General features: G+C 32.7%; 1 protein-coding gene across 3 annotated transcripts; it reads right to left on the bottom strand.

Annotated features, from left to right (window-relative positions):
* Positions 1-221: 221 nt before the first annotated feature.
* LOC114736855 (protein FAR-RED IMPAIRED RESPONSE 1-like) lies at positions 222-4,848 on the bottom strand. 3 transcript variants are annotated; one of them, XM_028924740.1, is made up of 7 exons: positions 4,681-4,848; positions 1,604-3,705; positions 1,445-1,501; positions 1,186-1,254; positions 1,027-1,089; positions 859-927; positions 222-750 (listed from the first exon to the last, which is right to left on the bottom strand). In XM_028924740.1, the coding sequence occupies exons 2-7, from the start codon at positions 3,677-3,679 to the stop codon at positions 646-648; spliced, it is 2,439 nt and encodes an 812-aa protein (XP_028780573.1). In that variant the 5' UTR covers positions 3,680-3,705; positions 4,681-4,848; the 3' UTR covers positions 222-645. The 3 variants fall into 3 exon arrangements, with proteins under 3 accessions (XP_028780573.1, XP_028780572.1, XP_028780574.1); XM_028924739.1 differs by having other exon boundaries at positions 1,027-1,095; positions 4,681-4,847; XM_028924741.1 differs by lacking the exon at positions 222-750 and having other exon boundaries at positions 860-945; positions 1,027-1,095.
* Between the last annotated feature and the right edge of the window lie 12,583 nt (positions 4,849-17,431).

The raw sequence follows: 17,431 nt of genomic DNA, 5'->3' as shown, positions 1-17,431 counted from the left end.
AATATAGTCCTCTTAAGAAGCTATTTAGCTTAATGTGTAAAGTTTTACGAGGTGTTTCTCTCCCTCTCTCTCTCTCTCCCTCTCCTCTCCCCCTCCTCCCTCCCTCCTCCCTCCCTCCCTCTCTCTCTCTCTCTCGCGTGTGGTTAGTTTTCTTGTTTCCAAGTCTCAACCCTGCTATATACCCGCAAAAATAGAGAGAGAGTAGGAAAGCATGGAACATATATAAACTAAAATTGTCTAATTTAAGCAAGTCTTTTTTGGAAGAACAAAGAGAATCTTACAATTCAACATGACTCAAGGAACTAATGAAACTAAAATATTCTCTAACTATAAATCACAGACGCTCCAAAAACAATGCCTCTTGGAGCCTATATATCTCAACCTAAAATTACGATTTGCACCTTCCATGTATATCATGGAAGGTGAATGGACTGCCTTCATCTATATACACAAGAAAAAGCTTAACTGGAAAGATAATTACAGGAACTTAAAGTTCAAATCACTTTCAGATACTGTTGAACTATATGCAACCTACACGTATTGCTGTGAAGATACAGAATCGCCTGAGATCTTTCATTCTCAGTGATGGAAACTTGACAACCTCCATGAGGAAGTTATCAAATCTGTAGTGGGGAGACAAAAATCCTATGTATTTCTTGAACTGCTGCCATGAAACTGAGCAGATCTCAGATCAGGCTCATCCTGCAGGGTATATCCAAAAGTGGTTGGTGGACGAAACTCCAATGGCCCCTACATAAACAGAGCTAGGAGAATTCAAAATTTTATCATGTTGAAGTTACTCAAATGAATAAATTTCCAAGTATTTTCCCCAAGAATGAAAATTTCAAAGTACTCTACCAGCCCATGAATGCTTTGCTGTGTCCCGAAAAACCCATCGTGGCCTGGGGTCATAGAATTCAATTGACCCTACAAGGATATACAAATCTGATTTAAAATGCCATGTAATCACATTACTTTAATTCATACGTATAAACCATAATTGTAATTGCGACTTAGATGACTTACAAGGCCTTGCATACTCTGTTGATTGACATAGTAACCATCATGAGGAGGCTCCATTAAGTTCAACTGTACCTACCAAAAAATCCAAGATAATTGGTTAAGCAGTTCATTATTATTTCTAAAAGTAGAAAACGTATGTAGAGGACGAAAATTAGTAAATACCAGTCCTTGGACATTTTGCTGGGCACCATAATATCCATTAAGGGTCATTCCATCCGAGCTAAGGTTATCCTAAGAGAATGAAAGTTACATAGTCAGGAGAATGTGGAATTAAATGCAATAGATCTTTTTTCCATTTTTAAAATAATGGGATCATGGGGAAGATATACATAATCTTGCTGCAATTCTTAATAAATTGAATGTTGTCTATTAAGTCCAGAAAGCCATATATGACCATAATTGAAACAAAAGTAACACAGACCATTTGCTGCAGGCTGTCTGGTGCCTCGACAAGTATCATGTCTGTATCTACTTGTACCTGTATAAGGGTTCTCAAATCAATTTTCCCTTTATTACATGCTAAAAAGCTAAAGCAACAAAAATAAAACGTAAAAGGTCTACTGGTAAGGTTGGAACTGACCTTTCTTCTCTTAGCTGGTGTCCTCTTTTTAGTTGTTTTTGTCACAATGTTAACCTGATTTTCTTCTGCTTCACGCAGGGCAAGAGAACTGTTGCTGGTTTCTGCATTATTGTTGTTAGAATTATTTACATGCACACAATTTTTCAGGGCATCAACAAGTGCACGGAAAACAACATCATAACTCTCTTCAGATAAGGATCCTTCTTCACTCAATTCAATAGCTTTTTTACACAAGTCATTATAACGTTGCACCCTAGTTTGGATCCTTTCAGTTCCATCTACCATTGATACCCTACTTTTTGCATCTTTGGTCCACCTTTTTAAAATGTAGTGAGATGGAATACTTGAACAGCCACAAAGCTGGAGAACATTCAACGCATGCCTGCAAAGGAAACCTTTATATTCAAATAATCGACAGAAGCAAGAAACTTCTGAGTTCATCTCGTTCCAAGTGACCAAAAACTCTTCCTCCTTCTCACAATCTTGAACTACAAATTTTGCAATACTTCCATCTCCACCGTCTCTCCTGGGATGACAACCAACAACACCCAAGACTTCAACTTGGAATTTCTTGAAGATCGCATGTGTATAAACAGTTGACATTTGTTTTTCCCAAGGAGAAGGAGACTTGAGTGCTGGCTGTTTGTGCAATGTATCAAAATCTGCAATAGCTTCCTCTTCATACCTATTCTGAAGAATTGTCCCATACTGTTTCACAAACTCTTTAACAGTAATTTTCTTATGAATGTATTTGTCAAAGAAAGAGTTCATACTTTCAGAGCGTTGAGCAGTAGACATTCCAGCTAAAAAGGTATCCCCCATATAAGTAGGCACCCACTTTTTCCGGTCTTCATACAATGACTGAAACCACACGTCATCCTGGAGTTCAAATCTAGTGACCATTTTCCACCACCTCATGTCAAACTCTTCATCTGTCCAAGACTTAAATATGCATTTGTTGAACTTCGGCAAGAAATTCTTATACCTTTTTATCACCATAGAAAGATTTTCAGGTATCCTATCAAGTACGTGCCAAAGAGAAAAGCAATGGCGTGCATTTGGGAAGACTTCTTCAGCTGATGCCTTCAAGGCTTTGTCTTGATCTGTGATTATGACTTTAGGAGCTTGCCCACCCATTGCTCTAGTCCATGTCTTCATCAACCAAACAAATGTTGGTTTGGTCTCATCAGCAACCAATGCACATCCAAGCAATATGGGCTGAAAGTGATGGTTCACTCCAACAAAAGGAGCAAATGGAAACTTATCATTGCTTTTGATGTAAGAAGTATCAAACGAAACTACATCATTAAAACTGACATAATCACTCCTACTTTTTGCATCAACCCAAAACAAATTTCTCAAGCGTTGTTCTTCATTCAAATCAATAGCATAAAAGAAGTTAGGATTCTCCTTTTGAATGTGCTTAAAATACTCAAGAATAACACGAGCATCTCCCTCGTCCAAAGCCAGATGTTGGCCTCTTTCAAACTGATAATTTACATCACTGAGATGAGACCCAAAGTTATGGCAGCCACTAGATTGCTTAGACATTTCAACGTACATCTTTCTGGTACGTTCACTAACAGCATGCAATATATCAATGTTATTCTTTTCAGCTAACTTCACATTTCTATGAATCCGAAAATGATATGCCAAAGCTGGTAGAAGTTCATGATTATGCTCCTTTATGAATTCATGAATTATCCACTTTCCATCTGCCCTTCTCTTCACATGCATGCAGGCTTTGCAATCTGTCTTCTTTACACTTGGCCTTCGACTGCTCCCACTATCTGACTCGGGAGTAAATCCATATCTAGAGCATGCGAATTTGGCATCAATAAATTCTTTGGTTTTCTTTGAACGCCTGCTGTTTTTTATTGAAGTGGTGAATCCCATAGATTTGGCATATTCTTGATAAAATGAATAAGCTGCTTCATGAGAATCAAATTCAATGCCCTTGTGTGGCTCAAAATCTCTGTCCCCTTCATACAACAGAACATCCTTTTTAGGGTTAACAACAAGATCACCACCTGTGTGATGCACTTCATGCAAAGCATCAACCATATTTTTACTCATTGCATCAGCAGACACACTGCTCTGGCCTGTTATTAATATTTCAACAAAATAACATCTTATCAGTACAATGATGAGATCTAGTCATAAAAAATCATAACCTACAATGACTCCGGAGAAAAAGGTAAAGAAATAATGTACACTGACGCTAGTATGCTACACATAAAATAAGGATGTTTCGTTATAATTGTGATAAATTTAACAACAAATCATGGCATAAGCTTCCGAAAGCAAGATCTCTATCAAAAAAAAAAAGAAAAAAAAGGCTTCCGGAAGCAAGATTGATAAATAACAATACAGTGTAGTGGTTCTAGCTTTGGCTAAAACATGAAGTTCCTTGATCATTTTGTACCATGTTTTCAAATAAAAACATAACAGTATGCCCTTGATGTTGTCCATCATCTTTGTCCATTAAGTTTTTTGAAACTTTTCAAACTAAATGCCATTTAAGAACAACCAATCAAAAAGACAAACCACTATTACCGGCAATCCAAAGAACTCCATGATCTTATTGATCAATCCACAATTACCTTTCAAGTTTCAATCAAGCATACATCTCTTTTCTCTTTTCAAATCACATTTCACCCCTGATAATGTGTCTTGGTTTCTCACTTGTCAACTCTTATCTACAGTTAAATTGAGTTCTAAGCTTTTATATTAGCTGCAATTAGGCACCTCCACCAATTGGTCATTAGTCTTGTTCTTGAAATCAATACATGAGATCATGGCATCAAATATTTGTTTCTTTTCCATAAATTCCAGACCACTACGTCACAGAACTCTGAGGTCAACATATGTTTACCCTAGCAAGAAAAGGAACTATGTCAAAGTTATGTCAGTAGCTTTCACTGCCAGCATTTCTATGCAAACAAAGCCTCACTAAGCAATCAAGAGAATTCTCAGTTTCTCACAAAGCATGTGAATCATCATTTCTTTACTACACAAATTGCGACAGCAGAACAACAAAATGAAGAGAGGGGAGAGAGTGAGGAAGAGAGGAAAACCTCTTGGTGAGTTATAGGTGGAATGATCACGGCCCTCTGCAATTTGAAATTTAGGCGAGTGGGAAAACCCGCGAGTGGGACGAAACGCTCGGAAATTGGGAAGCTAGGGTTTGGTGCTCACCGTTTCTCACTCGCGAAACAATTTTGGATCGGAGAGGAAATCGCCAGTTCCACTCGCTTCATTCACTCGCTCGTCTCTATCTCTCTTCCTCTGATTTCACAGCGCGTCGACGTCGTCGGCCACCTGTTAATTGGTATTTTTGTTTTTTGTTTTTTTATTATTAATTTCGGGACAATGTCTGTTCTTCCCCTACACGCGTGACGCGTGAGTCATGGTGACCCGTGACCCTGTTCCGGATGTTTGAGGACCTAGCGCGTGACATCGGGGACAAAGTGCCCTGCCGCACATTACATGTCATGATTAGGTAAGTAAATTAAATACTGCCTCCTTGTATTTATATTCTTAATATATAAAATATATAAAAGTTAGTTAATTAATTTAAATTAATTAAATTAATTTTTTAATTTAGTTATTTATAATAAATAGGTATTTTTTAAAATATTATTACTAATTATATGTATTAGTTAAAATTATTATTTTATAAAATATTTAACATGTGTAATTACTACGAGAACCATCTTAAAAAAATAGATAAATATGAAAAAAAGTGAATTAAAATATTATGTTTAAAACCAAATTGAATATCAAATTGGCTCTGATATTAAGGATCGGGGGTAGTAATAATTATAAAAAAAGTTAACACCAATTTAATCTCTAAAATTTGATTTCATTTTAATTTTAGTCTTTAACAGTCTATAATAACAAATTTTATAGTAAAAAATAATAACTTTTGAGACTTTTTTTTAATTATTTTTTTTACTTGGAACCTTATTGTAATTCTTTTTTTTTCATTCATTCATCCCTCCCTCTTCATTGGCAAGAAACTTGGCAGAAGCAGGCAATGGAGCAGGGTCCAAGAAAGCAAGGGCAATGAGGAAAAGCAGAGAGCGCGTAAAGGAGAATTGAGCGATGCTGCCCAAGTGCCTGTTAATTAATGTCCGTCCAAATCTCTCACATTTTTTCTCGGAAAAATTATAATGGAATTCTAAACAAAAAATAATCATTATTAAAAAATCATAATAATAATTTAATTAACTTATAATGACAAATCTTAGAATAAAAAATGAGAATTTATAAAATTTATTTTATAATTTTTTTTCTCGAATCTTATAGTAATTCTCTCCTCTTTATTTGAAGAAACTTCTATTGAGATTCCATTTTAACCACAATGCACGCATATTTTAGCAAATGGAATCAATTTCAGCGGTGACGACCATTATGCTCATTGTGATGAAAGAACCATACCGTATATTTTTATCTGTTTGAGTTTAAAATTTAAAAATTATTTTTTAAAAAAATGATAATTAAGAAAGTATCTTTATTTTAGATCTTGTATAGATGAAAATAATTTTTAAAAGAATAAAACAGAAAAATAAAATCCAATCCTAATAATCCAAAAGCACTTATTCTTGTAATCCGAAACAAAATTTATCTCACATAATTATCTCATATTTTGTAAATCATAATTAAAGATTTATTTTTACAATATCCTACGTCCTTCTAAATAGGCACCAAAATTTAGATGTAGGAAGTAGTAATGAGTTTTTAATACTCATCCGTATGCTCGGCACTGGAACTCATTTCATTCTGTTTTCATTAAGGTCCTATTTGCCATCACGTTTAAAATCATTTGCGAATAAGTTTTATATAAACTGAGACAAAATTTTTCTCATATATTTATCCTGTATTTTGTAAGTCAAGATTGAAAAGCTTGTAATAAGCCTTTCCAAACGGCCCTAATTCGTCCCCTTACAATCCATCCAATATGAGTAGATAAATAAAGCCACTTTTGACACTCAGCGTTGCTTGTAACCGCAGACTAATTTTCAAACCTCCCCCAATGGAACCTATATTTATGAATATGAATTTGTGCTTTTCTCAGTACTGTATTGGAACTTATTCTCTTGCGTGCATCCGTAGTTGTTGCAATAGTACTTGCATGGTCGTGATTATAAATACTAACCTCTCACCTGTGATTCCTAGCAAGTTCACAACAGAGTTTTGATCATCCAAGAGAGACTCATAACTTGGATTGAAACCCAACGCAATACATACTAATATTGCATTATTCACATATTGCCTATGGCAGTTCTCTCCGTGGCAAGAGCAGGCAGCATCGCCAAACCAAAGTTGTTGCGTCTCAGGTAATTTTTACTCCTCTTGTCCTAAATATAAGACCATTATATTTAGGACCAAAGGAGTATTTCTTTGAATATTTTCTTCAAATGCTTACCATATAAACTTCTTCTAAACGCTTATTATCGGCCGGAATGAATTGTGTGAGAAGGTCATTATACAGAGGAAAGAGTGAGCTGAGCAAGATCCGCCAGAAGGTTGAAGAAAGATGTGGGGCTTCAGGAGGAAGCTGTGAAAAGAAAGATAGCGGAGGTGACGGAGGAAGAGGAGGGACAGTGTGGGTCCCACATCCAAGGACAGGAATATATGTCCCGAGAGGGGAAGAGTGGGTTATGAAGGACGTGCCTGGAAATGCAGCCACCTTCACTCCTACTTGCTGGTTCAGAAACGACCAGATCTCAACCATCCCAACTCTTGAAATTTATTTTTTGAAATCATAATTCACTTATCTATGACACTACCTCTTATCCTAATTATAAACCTTTATTTATTGTCTATAAATAATATCTTGTAATTATGACGGGAAGTAGTTTTTTTTTATTTTTTTATGGAGAGTTCTTCGAACATCTCAATCTTATGAGCTATACTAAGTTTATGTATATGTAGTCGCATTGTCCTACGTTTCTAAATAATTTTTATTGTAATATAATTAGCCAAGTGAGAATGATAATATAATATTCCTTCTGTCCTTAATATAAGACCTATTTATCATATTTATCGATATTTTCTAAATTACCTCTATGAATACTCCATTAATCATAATCAAATAAGTGAGGAAGGGAGGATATTAAGAAAGATAATTATAGTGTTTTAAGAAAAATATTTTATATTTTTTATAATTAACTAATTTACCTAACTTTCTCAATCTGATCAAATTAATTAAATAGGTCTTATATTAAAGACTGAAAAAGTATAATTATATATAGATTGTATTTTTGGCCTGAAATTATACGTAGAGTTTGGAACTAGGAAAGTACTGTATACGCGTGAGCCACTTGGTAGCCCCGCCAACGCAATCCGACGATGCATTGGGTCGACAGGTGTACGTTATTTGAAACCGATGAGGAAATTATCGGATTCCTGCTGGTCTTATATACTCCATACGAGTGGTGGTACGGTAAATAAAAAGTTAGGCGCGTGTTACGGAGGTACAACTAGAATCTAAAATCACTATGGGCTCAAAAAAAAAAAAGGTTGAATTGCAACTATCGGAAAATTATATTCCTCCAATTTTTATCATAAGATTTAATTATTAAATTGATTTTAATTCTAAATATAAAATTTATTTTTCATATTTGTTAATTTTATATAATTAACTAACTTACCTAACATTTTTAATTTAATTAAATTAATTAAATAGGTCTTATGTTAAAAACAAAATGAGGTTTTAGAAGAGATGGATGGTTTTTATTATTAGTCACTTTATAATGTATATATTAATTAAGCTTCTTTTCGATATCATTCATATTTAGAGCCATTGATTATGAGAAAGAATGCAATATAATTATCAAAATTTTCTATTTGAATATGGGCAAAATCAAAAATTTATTCTATTTACACACAGAATTAATTAGAGTTAAAATGCAAATTTGTCTTGAAGATTTTTATTTAAGAGCAATATTGTCTCTGATTTTTTTCGGCCTCAATGTTGTGTTGGAAGCTTCAAAACGTAAAATTAAAATGACGTAAAATTTGAGGAATTAAAAATATTATTAACCCTTATAAAAATTTATGTAAAAACTTAAATATTTCTCAATAAAATTCGAAGTCACGGCATTGGGAAAAAAAAAAAATTATAACAAAAATTACAAGTAACAATGGAAATTTAACCCTGCTATATATCAATGATATAAATTTTAAGTTAATTACCTGTCACCAAAGAGGTTGAAAAATTTTGTATGTATGTAAAACTTGGTAAAGCATCAATTCTTTTCTTATTAAAAGTAGAAAAAAGAAATTAATTAAATGTAAATAAGTCGTGTGAACAAAAAAAAACACAATTCTTTTTCTAATTGAAACTAGCATTCACAATGGGAGTTTTTTTTTTTTTTATTTATCCTTACCTAAAATGTTTTGCAAATTCAAATTGGAATGTGGAGGAATGCAGAGTACAGAATGTACAGAATTCCACTAATTGTATTTCAGGAAAGATAGGTGAGGTGATTTCATTCATTCCGTCCTTTTCATTGGCAAGAAACTTGGCAGAAGCAGGCAATGGAGCGGGGTCCAAGAAAGAGAGGGCAACGAGAAAAAGCAGAGAGCGCGTAAAGGAGAATTAAGCGATGCTGCCCGAGTGCCTATTAATTAATGTCCGTCCAAATCTCTCACATTTTTTATCGGAAAAATTATAATGGGATCCTAAAAAAATTATTATTATTATTAAAAAATCTTAACAACAATTTGAATAAACTAGTTTTAGAATAAAAAATAATAATTAATAAGATTTATTTCATAATAATTTTTTTCTTTAGAATCTTATACTAATTCTCCCTTCGTTATTTTGAAGAAACTTCCATTGAGATCCCATTTTAACCACAATGGACGCGTATTTTAGCAAATGGAATCAATTTCAGCGGTGACGACCATTATGCTCATTGTGATGAAAGAACCATACCGTATATTTTTATCTTTTTTAATTTAAAATTTAAAAATTATTTTAAAAATATTTTTAAAAGAATAAAACAGAAAAATAAAATCCAATCCTAATAATCCAAAAGCACTTATTCTTGTAATCCGAAACAAAATTTATCTCAGATTTTGTGAATCATAATTAAAAATTTATTTTTACAATATCCTACATCCTTCTAAATAGGCACTAAATTTAGATGTAGGAAGTAGTAATGAGTTTTTAATACTCATCCGTATGCTCAGCACCGGAACTCATTTCATTCTGTTTTCACTAAGGTCCTATTTGCCATCACGTTTAAAATCATTTGCGAATAAGTTTTATATAAACTGAGACAAAATTTTTCTCATATATTTATCCCGTATTTTGTAAGTCAAGATTAAAAAGCTTGTAATAAGCCTTTCCAAACGGCAATAATGCGTCCCCTTACAATCCATCCAATATGAGTAGATAAATAAAGCCACTTTTGACGCTCAGCGTTGCCTGTAACCGCAGAATACTTTTCAAACCTCCCCCAGTGGAACCTATATTTATGAATATGAATTTGTGCTTTTCTCAGTACTGTATTGGAACTTATTCTCTTGCGTGCATCCGTAGTTGTTGCAATAGTACTTGCATGGTCGTGATTATAAATACTAACCTCTCACCTGTGATTCCTAGCAAGTTCAGAACAGCGTTTTGATCATCCAAGAGAGACTCATAAATCGGATCGAAACCCAACGCAATACATACTAATATTGCATTATTCACATATTGCCTATGGCAGTTCTCTCCTTGGCAAGAGCAGGCAGCATCACCAAACCAAAGTTGTTGCACCTCAGGTATTTGATTTCTTTGAATATTTTCTTCAAATGCTTACCATGTAAACCTCTTCTAAACGCTTATTATCGGCCGGAATGAATTGTGTGAGAAGTTCATTATACAGAGGAAAGAGTGAGCTGAGCAAGATGTGCCATAAGGTTGAAGAAAGGCACGAGGCTTCAGGAGGAAGCTGTGAAGAGAAAGATGGCGGAGGTGGCGGAGGAGGAGGGACGGTGTGGGTCCCCCATCCGAGGACGGGAATATTTGTCCCGAAAGGGCAAGAGTGGGTTATGAAGGACGTGCCTGAAAGTGCAGCCACCTTCACTCCGATTTGCTGGTTCAGAAACGACCATGATCTCAACCATCCCAACTTTTGAAATTTATTTTTTGAAATCATAATTCACTTTTCTGTGATGCTTATTACGGAGAGTTCTTCGAACATCTCAATCCCATGAGGCTGTACTCAGTCTATGTATACGTACTCGCATTGTCCTGAGCTTTTAAATAATTTTCATTGTAATATAATTAGCCAAAGATACACTGTGTGTCAGCAAGTGAGAATAATACTCCTCTTGTCCTTAATATAGGACCCAATTCTTGAGTTGGTTTTGGTCCTAAATATAAGACTCATTTCTTATATTTATCAATTTTCTCTAAATTATCCCTATAAATACTCTCTCAACCATAATCAAGTAGAGGAGGGAGAGGGGGTATTAAGAAAGATGATTATGGTATTTTGGGAAAAATGCGTTACTTTTCTTATAATTAACTAACTTACCTAACTTCCTTAATCTAATCAAATTAGTTAAATGGATTTTATATTAAGGACCGGAGGAGTATAATATAATATTACTTCTTAATATAAAATCTAGTTAACTAATCTCAGTAGATTAAAAAAATTAGGTAAGTTAGTTATTTTTCCTAAAATATCCTTACTAATCAAATATATTGATTAAAACTATCATTATTATAAAAACTATCTTAAGAAGAAATGAATAAATATGAGAGATAAAGTGGATTAGAGTCTTATATTTAAGATCAAAATAAAAATTAAACAAATTTTTATATTAAAGATCAAAAATAGCATAATTATATATAGATTTTGTTTTGGCCTGAAATTATATATGGGGTATGGAACTTGGGAAGTACTGCCATATATGCATGAGCCACGTGATGGGCCCGCCAACGCAATCCTACGATGCATTGGGTCGACAGGTGCACGTTACTTAAAACCGATGAGGAAATTATCGGATTCCTGCCGGTCTTAGGAGCACGAAGGAACCTTCGATTTTCCATACGAGTGGTGGTACGGCAAATAAAAAGTTAGGAGCATGTTATGGAGGTGCAACTAGAATCTAAAATCAGTATGGGCTCAACAAAAAATGGGCTGGTTGCAGCCATCAGAAAATTATACTCTTCTAATTTTTACGGTATAACTTAATTATTAAGTTAATTTTAGTTCTAAATATAATATTTATTTTTTATATTTATTGATTTTATATAATTAAATAATTTATCTAATTTTTTTAATTTAATCAAATTAGTTAAATAAATCTTATATTAAAGATAAGAAGAGTTTCTTGAAGAGTCAATGGCTTTTATTATTAGTCACTTTATAGTGTGTATATATATTAATTAAGCTTCTTTTCGATATCATTCATATTTAGAGCCATTGATTATGAGAAAGAATGCAATATAATAATCAAAATTTTCTATTTGAATATGGGCAAAATCGAAAATTTATTCTATTTGCACACCGAATTAATTAGAGTTAAAATACAGAATTGTCTTGAAAATTTTTATTTAAGACCAATATTGTCTCTGATTTTTTTCGGCCCCAATGTTGTGTTGGAAGTTTCAAAACGTAATTACATCTTATTAAAAAAATTGATATTGATCATTAAAGAAATTGACGTTGATCGTTAATGTTGAAGGACAACATTACTCCATTTTAGGGGGGTAATCTCAAACTAAATTTTTTTTTTTTGGGTTTTTAGGACAAATTTGCATTTTAACCAGTAAATTATATCACATCTACCCGCAATCAAACATGACACTATCCCTTCTTTAGTTTTGAAGTACTTAGATGTGAATATAAGAGGAAATACACATGCATATGAAAACAAGTTTGTTAAAGCTAAAATAATTTTTATCTGATGCTGTGGCTAGCTACCAGTTAGCTACCAACACGTGTGCTTTTTAGAAAAAGAATTTTTTTTTTGTTAAAAAAGGTTTAAGTAAGTTGAGTTTCGAAACCTTATCGATCAGGATTAAAACTTTCCTTCAAACTTAAAAAACGCTTACAAAGGTGTTTACAAATCGCCCGTCAATAAAGTCCTTACATCAATAGTAGGATTTGAACTCACCACCTTGTAGGTTATGAGTGAACTCCTTACTAATTGAACTAACTCTTGTTGATAAAAGAAAAAATTGATCATGAGTATCTAATTTTCATTTTTCTGCCCCCCTCTTCTGCTTTTGCCTGTACCTGTCACCTCATTTTTGTATCTGGGTGCCTTATGAAACGAAAGACCTCATCAACGGTATATATTGAGTCGACACGTGTATATATATTCTTAGAAAGCTATGAAGACCATGCATTTGGATCGGCCATGCGTGGTTAATATAAAAAGTATTTAACCAATTTAAGTACATTAATAAAATTTATTTAGTTTATTATTTGTAACAAATATAAGTTAATTTTCTCAAAGTATCATTAATAAAAATTTCGTTAATATGTATAATCAATAGTATACTTGAAATACTATTTCTGATCCTTAATATAAGACCCTGTTTGGCTTTTATTTTGATCATAAATATAAGAGCCTAATCCACTTTTTTCTCTCATATTTATACATTATTTTTCCAAGTAACCTTTCTAATAATGACAGTTCTAGTCAATATACTTGATTAGTAAGGATATTTTAAAAAAGACAACACCTATTTTGGACAAATAACTAACTCAATTTACTTCCTTAATCTCCTCAAATTAGTCAAATGGCTCTTATAAGTAGGACCGGAGGTAGTAATAAATTATGAATTTAAGAGGCAAAATGAATTGAGGTTTTAAATTTAGAATTTAGAATTAAATTCAAACCTAATTAGTTTTTATATTAATAATTGGAGGTACTATTAAAAAAGAATAACTTTTAATGTTCTGCAAAGGATGATGGGAAGAAAAAAAAATAAGCTGGGAGTATTACGTGCGCAGATACAGCCGAAAATATGGCTCCGGTTCAAGAGATTGACAAAATTTTAATGATACTTGATTAAGATAAAAATATGGTTAATTCCAAGGAGGATGTGTCATGTATGACAAATTAACTTATTGCATTGGCTTTATTTTCCTGCCTATAATTCATGCATGCTTCATATAGGTTAGTACCAAAAAACAAAAAAAGAAAAGATCAGGATGTTAGATGCATCTGAAAAATAAAATTAGGGTGTTGAACCAAAATATTTATACCAGTACAATGAATACGCATATGGCAATTCATTACTCCCTATTAACGCACGGTTACAAAACTAAAACTGTCAAAGAAGATAAAAATTGTTTGGATATTGCTATTATCATCCATTTCAAGAGAAAGCACTTCTGAAATTGTCACGAACAGGCAAGAATTTATAACCACTGGTTCATTTTCAAACATGTGTATCTGAATTTGTTCTCTAGCATGCACTTTCACAGGCGTATACTATAGAACTTATTCTCTGATTTTATTGCTTCTATTTGCATGAACATATTATAAATACTTCTTAAAGAAAAAGTTCTAATTGCTTCTTAATTGTTAAACTCATTCCAGATCCTTATACTCATTCCAAGTCCTTATTAATGAGTCTTGATTTTGTAGGGATGAATGTCTAGTTAACAGTGTTAATGCCACATCAGTAGAATTAAACCAGTTAGACTTAGATCTAAGTTCTTAGGAACTTGTAGGGATGAATGTCTTGCACAATGTAAAAAGTATAGAATAGAGACGGAAAACAATGAAACCAAATTATAAGAATGAAAACCAAAATTCATTGAAAATATGAGTTTAACTCAAAAAAAAATTGGGTAATATTAACTCAAAAATTATTTAGACACAGAAATAAATTGTTTGCTTTGCATAATTTTAACATGCACTGCTTCCGATCTTAATTATAAGATTTTGTTTATAGATTATAAGTGAGGTTTTATAATTAGGACCAGAGATAATATTATATTTAAATAGAAAGGAGTAATTACTCTTTGGTTGTACTTGGAATATGGATGGATAAGGATAAGACCATAACTACGTTCAGAATATGCTAGGAATAGAGAGGGGTGGGAGCCAGTGATTTTGGCCTTGGTGAGGACGATTAATATGATTATTGCCCCCGTTCAACGGTTAACCTCGTTGAGGTGTTGGATCTTTTTTAATTTTTGCCTGCCATTGAGAGTTCGATATGCTTTTCAATGTTGGCCACATTCTGGAAAGATGCTCTCTTAGGCCTCGAATATAAAAAATTTTAGGATTTTTCTATTGTGTTAATTATTTTTTTATCAAGCCAGATAATTTTGATCAAGAATTATTTTTTTACAGTTACCTGCGCCCTTAGAGCGCAGTTATTTATCTGAATTTGTTCTTTAGCATGCACTTTCCTGGGCGTACTGTAGAACTCATTTTCTGATTTGCTTCCGAAGTAATTTTCATTAATATGCATAAAAATATTTTTTTAAAAAAACAATCTCGCCGCTTCATTTGATATATTAGCTGAAATAAAAAACGTCTGAGCTTTGAGAAAATATCAAAATTGTTGGCAAAAAAAAAAAGAGCAAATACTCCCCCGATCCTTAATATATGAACCAATTATTGAGTTGGTTTTGGTTTTAAATATAAGACCAATTTCTCATATTTATCAATTTTTTCTAAATTATCCTTATGGATACTCCCTCAACCATAATCCAGTAGAAGAGGGAGAGGAGGTATTAAGAAAGATAATTATGGTGTTTTAGGAAAAACATTTCACATTTCTTATAATTAATTAACTTACCTAACTTTATTAATCTAATCAAATTAGTTAAACAGATCTTATATTAAGGATTAGAGGAATATCAAAATTTTCTGCTTCTATCTTTTCAGGTTATATGAACTCGCCAGGATTAAGAAAGAAGGACGCATACCGGTTAATTTATGACACAGTACAGGTAGGATTAACGTAAGTATAGTATCTTAAGGTATTTTTTTAATTAAAAAAATATATCTAGTATTTTAAAATATTTTATCATGCATTTTTTTTAGTGTATCTAGCATTTAAAATTTTTTTATACATTCAGCACTTTAAATTGTTAAGTATATAAAATAAAATTAAAAAATATTCTTAACGTGCTAGACGTAGTTAAAAAAATAATTTAGAATACTAATACATCACAAATTATTTTAGGAATGTATCTAAAAGAATACTCTTACGCTGTGTTTGACCGGAGGGAGAGGGAAGGAAGGGATTTTAATCAAGGGAAGGGTAGGGGAGGAAAGGGGAGGGTAGCTACAAAAAAGAGGGGAAGGAGGGAGAAGGGAGGGGAGGGATTTTAATGATCTTCTGTTTGGATTGATTGGAAGGGAGGGGAGGGAACAATTTTAATAATACCTTATTTTGTTTTAATAGAAAATTGACTATTTTAACCTCATAAAATTTAAATGAATTTTCTCACTTTTTTATTTTGTTAAGATATAACTATATATATAATGCAATTCACCAATTTTGATTTACAAGACACAATCACACACTTATAGGATATCAAGATAAAAAGTCATGAGTGATAGATTTTAATCAGAAAAGAGACCTTGAAGGTGAAAGAAAATACCGACGGCTTCTTGGAATTAGAAGAAGAGAGAAAAAAAAAAGTTTACAAATGCTCACTAATTTTGGAGACAATTATCTCAACAACCTCTTGTTAGATGTTCAAAAGAACTCTCTTATATAAAAATGTTTACGACTGATTAGGGGTTAACAAATCGAAAAGGTATATGAGGAATTAAAATATTATCTTTCATCTCTCCTTAAAAAAAACCGCACTTTTGGAGGGGAGGCTAGAAGGGAAGAGGAGGAGAAAAGAGCATTTCCTCTATTTAAAAAATATCTTAACCAAACGAGGAGAGGTCTTCCCTCCTAAAAAATTACCCCAGCCAAACAAAAGGAGGGGAGCAACTTCCCTCCCATTCCCTCCAAAAATCCCGTACCAAACATAGTGTTAGATGCCGACCCCATCAACTTGGGTTCTTATCACTTGGCTTTGATGGTAAAATTATGCATCACCGCCCCTCTTTCTAAATATAAGAGTTATAAAATCGTGTATTCTTAATATAAAAACTAATTGATTAATTTGAGTAGATTAAAAAAATTAGTTACGTTAATTATTTGTAATAAATAAATATATTTTTTAAAAAAATATTATTACTAATCAAATATATTGGTTAGAATTATCATTATTAGTGCGGACCTTCTAGCTAAAGCTGCTCATAGTTTGGACACCCCGTTTTGTGTTTTCAATCACCCCCCACCCTTTCTAAGTAGGGAAGGAGGATGATGAGAGTTTACTTGTTTCTGTTTTAATTTGTTGGTTCTGTATTGCTGTTACTTTTCAATTCAAAAAAAAGAATTATCATTATTACAAAGACTATCTTTAAAAAGGATAAATATGAAAAATAAAATAAATTTGGGTCTTATTTAGAATCAAAATAAAAGCTAAACGAATTTTTATATTAAAAATCAGAGGTAATATAAGAAATTTATTTTTATTCTAAATACAGAATATTAATTTATTTTGTCTCCATATTAATTATGCATAATAAATGTGTTTTGGAGGGGTAGTTACTAGTTACAACGCATTGTAATTACGTTGCTCTTTCAATAAATTATTAATTGTTATTTGTTTTTTCTCTGTTTTTTTCTTTTTCAAATCAGTTATTCCATTTCGCTGCGCTTTCCCCTCCACTTCTCGGAAAAGCAGGGGAAGAAACACTGTTGATTTATCAACATCACTGTGAAGCGCGAAATTCACAGAAACCTTCCTTGCGCTTCGATACAATATTTTCGCTCTGTTT

Source organism: Neltuma alba, unplaced genomic scaffold, assembly GCF_004799145.2.
Source record: "Neltuma alba isolate B1F8T4 unplaced genomic scaffold, ASM479914v2 tig00013377_pilon, whole genome shotgun sequence".
In the NCBI taxonomy this organism is placed as follows: Eukaryota; Viridiplantae; Streptophyta; class Magnoliopsida; order Fabales; family Fabaceae; genus Neltuma; species Neltuma alba.
This window is presented reverse-complemented; position numbering and strand designations above follow the sequence as displayed.